General features: G+C 38.1%; 1 protein-coding gene across 1 annotated transcript; it reads right to left on the reverse strand.

Annotated features, from left to right (window-relative positions):
• Positions 1–5,443: 5,443 nt before the first annotated feature.
• Positions 5,444–7,021, reverse strand: LOC124875078 (N-acetyltransferase family 8 member 3). The gene is made up of 2 exons (XM_047376899.1): positions 6,914–7,021; positions 5,444–6,391 (listed from the first exon to the last, which is right to left on the reverse strand). Exons 1-2 carry the CDS (start codon positions 6,930–6,932, stop codon positions 5,646–5,648), a joined length of 765 nt encoding a protein of 254 aa, XP_047232855.1. The 5' UTR covers positions 6,933–7,021; the 3' UTR covers positions 5,444–5,645.
• Positions 7,022–8,370: the final 1,349 nt, after the last annotated feature.

Raw genomic sequence — 8,370 nt, forward strand, 5'->3', positions numbered from 1 at the left:
TAAAACATGTCAGAGGCAACAAAAGACTTGACGTTTGAGGCAGAGGTTTACCTTCCAGCAGGATAGCTGGAAGCTAGCTGCAAAATATCGAAGAAGGAGCAGGACAGAGCAGGCGGTCGCCTTCGTGCGGAAAGCCAAAACCAAGTTTGTATTGCTCACACAAGTCAATTTCTCTTCCCTTATCTGCTGTCTCCGCCTGCTCTGTCCTGCACTTCCTTAGACATTTAGCTGCTAGTTCCTGTTTTATTCTGCTGCAGTCTGCTGTCCCTCAGGTCGCTGCCCTCTGACCAGACCCGCCCCACAGAGAAAACTCCAGCTCCTCACTTGAGTACAGGAACATGAAATAAAAAGAGCCTGAAATAAAAACTCAAGATCCTTGAAATACGTAAAGTAACTTTACCAAATAAAAGTGTCACAAAATAAAACACCACTATGATATAACTAAATAAATATTGGAGTAAATAAATAAACAAATATTAGAGTAAATGAATAAATAAATATTGGTGTAAATAAATAAGCTAAACATTTATTTATTAAATATTTATATTGCTTTATTTCATGGGGACATTTATTTTGTTGATGGAGTATTTATCAATAATTTACTGATTAGCTTAAGCTGTTTTGCAAAAAAGAATGGACAAAGATTTCTGTCTCTGAATGTGCAGAGCTGAGACATACAACAAAACACAGAAGTTTAAAAACAAATACAAGCTCCACTTTTCAGATTTGTATCATGTACCATTTGCTGGCACTTCACAAAATACAAAAAACTTCAATGGGTACAAATGCTATTCCTTACACTGTACATCAAATTCCATGTTCATGTAATATTTTAATTTTAAGCCATGATTATTCATGAGAATAATTTCCTACATGTTCCGGGCTATGTGAGCTTGGACTCACATGACCTATTTTTTACTGACTTTACTTTCAGGAGCTGCTGTGTGTTCTAACCTGTATCATTCTAAGCTGTACAGCAGATTATGTCCAATCATTCAAAGAAGTAAAAAGCATATTTTGCATAGTGTCACATTTTTAATGCAGTCACAAATGTTTTGCAATGTTTTTAGTTTTTATTTTGGATTTGGCCAGGTGTTCTTCTGCAGTGAAGTTCAGGAGAATAGACCAAAAGTAACTTCCTGTGGTGCGACAATGAAGATGAAATGTGATTATTCAAGGCAGTGGTGAATAACATATGATGATGAATGATCCAAACAAATCTACATTTGGCTCTAATACAGCAGCACAAAGCGAGCTGGTGTCCTTAAGCAATTAATCACCATAATGTTTGCCTATTCAGTAAGGATACTAACATAGGAAAAGTAACAGACCTGTTTACACAGAGGTGCTGCTTGTAATGTTGATTACTTGCTTTGTTATTCTCATCAAAAGTTTGCCTAAAAGATATATAAACTCTTTCTATCAAAAGCAAAAAAGCTTAGATCAAGATAGGAGTTTGATTTATAAGACAAGGACAACATTACCTTTTTGCAAGAAAACAGGAAGACAAAATATTATCTCAAGCCACACTAACAACATTTCACACACATTCACCTCCCCCATCGTCCTTTTTCCTTTTCAAGCAGACAAAAAAATGAAATGGTTTCCAATTGGATTTTTGATCTCTTCCCTTAATGGGAGTGTGCCTATTTTTTCATTGATCTTAAGCTATCTCACACTGGAAATCTTCAGTCCTATAGTGACAAACAGATGGAAAAGTCCTTCAAATCAATGCCAACTAAATTCCTAAGAAATCCTCAATTGAATGTGCCAATAATCACATACACTAAGAAATATTTTCACTTTAGAGTATCCAAACCAGAGTTCTAACTTAAATCTAATAGGGAATCTTTGGAGGGAGCTAAAGATTCGAATGAAGGCAAAGAGGCCTTCCAAGCTCAGAGACTTGGAGCTCATTACTGAAGATAACTTGTAAAATTATCAGTGGAATATGCAAACAGTTGGTCGGCAATGATAAAAAAGGTTTGACTGCTGTGATGCCAACAAAAATCCATCCATTTTCTATACCTGCTTCTTCCATACTGGGTCGTAAGGGAGCCGGTACCTATCTCCAGCAGTCTACGGGGAAAGGTAGGGTATACCCTGGACAGATTGCCAGTCCATCACAGAGTAACACATAGACACACAGGACAAACAACCATGCACACACCCATTCATTCCTAAGGGAAATTTAGAGAGACCAATTAACCTAACAGCCACAGTACCAGGAGCGAACCCACTCATGCATGGGAAGAACATGCTAACTCCATGCAGACAGACCCCGAGTCGAGAGTTGAACTGAGGACCTTCTTGCTGCAAAACAACAGTGCTTACCAATTTCGCCCCCATGCAGCTGCCAACAAAGATGTTGCCCTTAAATATGAAGAAGGGTAAAAAAAATGTACACATGCAATTTCAAAACTTTAAATAAGAACATTTGAGTTAAAAAAAAGTAAAGAAATTATACTGTTTCATTATGTTAAAGGATCTCTGTCTGCAGCACGCACTTATCTGTATATTTTCATATTTTGGTGGTGTTTAGCAGGTCCAGTGGGCAAGCAGAAGCGTGGGAACCGCATGGTAAGTTGAAGTTTTTAATAACAGACACTGGTAACTTACATGGAGAACAGCACACGGAACACGGGCAGATTTACAGGAATGGAGCAGACATGCAAACAGTGACATGAAGCCAGTAAACCAACAGGGCCTGACAAACAGTAAGATCCAGTGGTGAGCAATGAAAACCAGAGTTTAAATACAGAGGCAGGGTAGATAAATTACCAAATGAAGTAGAAGAGCCAATCAGATGAAATATGGAGCAGCTGGTGGCAGGGGGAATGCAGAGCAACTGAAGGAGGGAGGCTAATGAACACAGATGAGTGGGAACACAGAAACACTGGAAGGAATCCAATAAAATTCCAAATGTACTGGAATACCAGAAATAGATAAAAAGGATGAACTAAAATAACAGCAACTAGAGAACAAAACAGGGAGGAAACAGATCCACAAAGAAATTCAAACTCAGATACCCAACACTGGGGAGTCATGACATATAGTTAGTCTCAAAATGATCAAATGCCTGACAAAAGATGTTTGTTCCTAAATTAAAATTATACAAGTATCTCTTAAAAGATAATAAGAAAGTTTACAAAAAAAAAAAAAACATTTATTTTAATTTTAATAAAAAAGTGGCATAACAAAAATCATTAATTCCATCCTCTGTCATCTATTTATTAACATTAGGCAATTCAATGTTTTTATTTAATTGTGGACAGGCTTTTTGTAAGTCTCCTCTGGTACGTTTTTACAATTTACCTTTTGCAACGAGCTCAAAGTTGTCGAGGTTAAAAGCCCTACTCTCCATCACCCTAATCTTTAGCTTTCTCCACATAATCTCTATCAGTTTCATGTCGGGACAAGCTTGACCACTCTAAAACATTAACACCACTTCTAGTCAGAAAAACCATGTTAAAGGTTATAGACAAACGACATTATAAGGTGAAATTTAAAATCCTGCACACTTTTATTTTAACATACAACTCATATTCAGAGGCTTCGGTACTTGACGCAGCCTTGCGAGTTCAGTCCGGCCCTGGTAACCTTTGCTGCATGTCTTACTGCTCTCCCCACCCGTTCCTGTCAGCTTACTGTCGAAAAATTAGGAAAAATAAAGAACACTGGTGCGACAAGAAATTCAGTAGTTCAAATCCAACTCCTGCTAGAAGAATGTGAATTATTACTTTGATTTCATACATAAACGTATGAAAGATATGACATAAAGACCTCCTATATTAAGTTTTCACGTGCTCATTGTGCAGAATATTATATCCTTACTCTGCTCTTTAAAAACTAACACAAGCCCTTCTTAGCTGGTAAATGAGTGAGGCTATTTGCTTCAGTTGCTAGTCTGCAGTCAGATGCTGTTCACAGTTTGCCAACATTTACTTTTAAATATTTATGGGTGGCACGACTTTTCTTTGTAAGCCATAACTATGCACCGACACTCACATTAAGTGAGTGTATTTTCTTTTCTTAATATAACTAATACATGAGTATTTATCAGTTAGAAGAAAGAAAATAATTCTAACATTTGTTGACTGACTTACACTAAAACAGAAAATGGATAGAGTTAGGTAAGTCTTTATTTAAGTGTTCACTCTCATTTTCTGATGTGCATGCAGTTGGTAGTGCCACAAACAATTTTAGCTATGGTAATCATCATACTTAGAATAATGAAAGTATTTGCGATGCATCTTGGTCTAACATTGTCACTGGACCCAAATAATGAGAAACTCTTCAGTGCTGGATGAATATGAGTGGAATTACAATCAAGCTGTCATTACCTTGAAGCCAGTTGTTCTGGTAATTGTGAGAGGATGACAACAGGTTGGCCAGCATTAACTCTCATCTTCCTTTGGCGGGTTCAGCACCTGCCTGCTGGCCACCGGCCGAATGTTTTCCTGACAGGCTCAGCAGTAATGATTGATGCCTGAAGGGCTCTGATGGTGAGTGCATCTCACTGCCAAGCTGCTCCATCCATCTAGCGTTCTCTCTTGAAACTCATTTAGGCCTCACCTGTCCTTGCACGCTTTGAGTCTCGATGCTTATTTTGCTTGTAGGCTTACTGCCTGGTAAGGTGTACACCATTCCTAGATAAGCTCTTACTGTGTGACACTGATAATTTGCTGGAAACTTTATCACCTTTGGGGGATTTCTGATGCGACATTGGCTAAAAAAATCTGTAAATCTAAGTTGTTTAGCTAATGATGCTTTGTGGCTGTCAGAACCATTTAACAAAATCTAAGATAGCTGTTAATTTCCATGCTGCTTCCCAGACCTGTATTCTGTTCAAAACAGAGAATATTGCAAATTTCAAGTCTTAAGGCTTTTGTTTGGTATCAAAAAAATATATTTTCTTTGTGTATTTGACTGGAATGCTCTGCTGTATTGAGAGGTCTTTAGCTTGTTTTTATGCCGCACACATACACACACTTCACACCTGAGCTCCAAAGAATTTTAAACCCACCAATGTCCTGATACTACTGCATTTCATTGGTATTTTAAGCAGAGTTGTGAGGTCTTAGAAGTCAGCTGGCAATAATTCCTCAGAGGCGAAGGGATTCTACTTCTCCCTGAAAAGAGGCTTAAGAGAAAGTTCTCCTGCATCCAAATGACTAATTCTCCTTTCTGACAAACATTTTATTCCATTTTGTGGACATATGAACAATAGATAACTAAATGTGATTATGTTTGCTGTTCAGTAAACACTATAACAGTGCTCCATGTAGATTTTGTTTTCCATTTGCAAATAATAAGTAGTAATTTGTACAACAGGAGTTGACTAATTGTCTCATTGTTCTCTAGGTTTGTGGGCAATGGACTGTGCTAAGTGCAGGTGCATGCACAATGTATCATTGTAAGCAAAAATACAAAGAAACTGTGATAGTTGATACTGCGTTGTGGAGAAAAAGGGATATTTATTTTTTCGTACCAAACCTACAATGCTAACAAGTGCAACTAGCTTGCAGACCTGGGAAATCCTTTGAATTAAAAATGACAAAAAGCATAAATTAGTTGTATTAATCTGACTTTACTGAACAGATTGCTCACTCTCAGATGTTAAGGTCAAACTAGTGTCCATTTTCTTAAATTAACTTTTCCATTTGCATCACATTTATTCTCGCTACCTTGGAGAACCATGGATTAGCATGGGTGTTACTGTGCAATGCCATTTGAACAAAGCCTAGTTTTTGACACATGGAAATGGCTGCAGTCTGCGGAGAGCTCAGGTCTATTACAAGCCGGGAAAAGCCTCGCTCCTTGCAGAAATCCAAGGCCTTCCGTGTTAGCTGTGAGCCCAGGTGCCTGCGACGCCACGCGAAACCCACAACTATGTGAGACATCTGGCCATAACTTCCGTCACTTGCATCTTGAGCAAACTCTGTGCTGTTCACTCCTCCGTTCAAGTCGTCAAATCTTTCTTCTTCCTCCTCCTGTCTTTTGCCTATCACCGCCACCATTCCCACCACCTTGGCCTGGCCGTTGACATTTGCCTCTGCCACCCAGAAGCCATTGCTTGGGATTTCCAGGTAGTTGGCTGCAATGTTGGCCATGTCTGTGCTTAGCCTCCCCATCATGTAGCTATTGTAGATGTCATGGCTGCAGTAATAAATGAGGCCAGCCCAAAGACTGCCAAAGAGCAAAGCTTGGAAGTAGGAGCTTCCTCCGAGGACATAACCAGCCATCGAAATGCTCAAAGCAATGCCGACATGGTCTGGGTTGGTTATTGCCTTGAAAAATGCAGGGTAAACATGCTCAAGTATCCCATGGCAAAATAGTGACATGACCCCATGTTTATCTGAGGGCTTGTATTCCCTGATGGAGAACTGAACTGAAAAAAAAGAAAAAAGAGGGGGTGAGTTGAAAGGAGCTCAGTGAGACCAATCTGCCTGTTGTTACAATCACAAATTACTGATGGATTTCACAATAGGCTCAATAGGCTTGCCTAATGCTTTTTAAAAAACTAAAGCCGTCAAGTATGCCTCTTACCAAATTCTAGAATTTGTTTTATTGTAATTAAGGTCTTTGCACAATAATATAAAACATCCATTTAAATGACAACCTAAAATGATATTCACAGTTAAAATTATAAACCATTATTTCTGAGATTCCAAGCATGAGTCATTGTGGGATGGAATACAATTAGGTCTCAAATGCACTGCTAATAAAAAGCCAATCTAGGTGAGATCTTGAGGCAACAAACAAAAGGCTTCAAGTTTCATTGAATTGTGTTACGTGTCATATGGGTATTTCATTGGTGAAATTCATTCTCTCTCTCTTAGTAATCATAATTATAATCAATTCCTCCAGCAGTGAAAAGCCAAATAAAAAAGCTGAAAAGAGTCAAACTTACAGTCGCTTTTGTGGGCCATGCCGAATCTTTCCCCTCGTCTTTGCTCACACTGAAGGACTTAATGCTGCTGCTGCGCCTGGACTTAAGCTACAGATTGTGATAATCAGCCGTTCATGAAACGAACTGAAATTAGTCTGAGCATGCTCACCATACACACACATAGCGGGCAGACCTTAAACGACTTATGACCACTGATTATGAGCACCGAATAATTTTTATACTAAATCAAACAGTTAAATTGAGATGATATCGACTTGTAGAAGTGTGTTAAAAGTGTAACTGAAATTATTCACAGCAATGATTTGATTATGAAACATAGACTGTTTTCTAAAGTTAATTAGCTTAGTCAACAGAGTAAAGAACTCAATCATCGGGTTTCTTTGGGAGGATGAGCACAGATCCTGAATAAATTAAGTGGAAAAACTGAGCAGAATATAAATCCAGCGGTTCATTGAGGTTTTAATAGATAATCCCCAGTCTAAAATGTTCTTAAAACAGGTACATCTCCGTAAAATGGAACATCACAGAAAAGTTTAAAAAGTGAAACGTAGATATTATTCATCATACATACTGATATATTACAAGCATCTGATTGTATGAAATCATCTCAAAATTCGGTTAATTTGAAAATTTGATTAAGTAAGATTAAAAAAAAAAAAAACTTTTTTATAAAACGAAATGTCAGCCTGATAAAGTATGACCATGCACTGTATGGTATATGCACTCATTACTTAGTTCCAGTTCCTTCTGCATGAATTTATGCATCAATGCAGCGTGGCATAAAGTTAATGCATTATTAGGTCTGGTGTCAATCATTTTCCTTTTGAGGTTAGCCCTTTAGAGTTTAGGTCAGGTGAGTTTGCTGGCTAATCGAGCACAGTGATACCGTGGTCATTAAATCACATGTTGGTACTTTTGGCACTGTGCTAATGTGCCCAGTTCTGCTGATACAGCGGCTTGTAAAAGTATTCATACCCCTTGAATTTTTCCACATATTGTCACATCACAACCACAACATGAATATATTTTATTGGAATTTTATGTAGAAGACCAACTCAAAGTGGTATACAATTGTGAAGTAGCAAGAACAATATACATGATTTCTTTTTTTACAAATAAAAGATGGAAAAGGGCATTGTGCAAAAGTATTCAGCCCTCCTGAGTCAATATTTTGTGGAACCACCTTTTGCTGCAATTACAGCTGCAAGTTTTTTAGGGTATGTCTCTACCAGCGTTGCAAATCTAGTGACTGAAATTTTTGCCCATTCTTCTTTGCAAAACAGCTCAAGCTCAGATTAGATGGAAAGCGTTTGTGAACAGCAGTTTTCAGATCTTGTCACAGATTCTCAATTGGGTTTAGGTCTGGACTTTGACTGGGCCATACTAACACATGAATATGTTTTGTTTTAAACCATTCCATTGTAGCCCTGGCTTTATGTTTAGGGTCGTTGTTCTGC

Source organism: Girardinichthys multiradiatus, chromosome 1 (assembly GCF_021462225.1).
Source record: "Girardinichthys multiradiatus isolate DD_20200921_A chromosome 1, DD_fGirMul_XY1, whole genome shotgun sequence".
Classification (NCBI taxonomy): Eukaryota; Metazoa; Chordata; class Actinopteri; order Cyprinodontiformes; family Goodeidae; genus Girardinichthys; species Girardinichthys multiradiatus.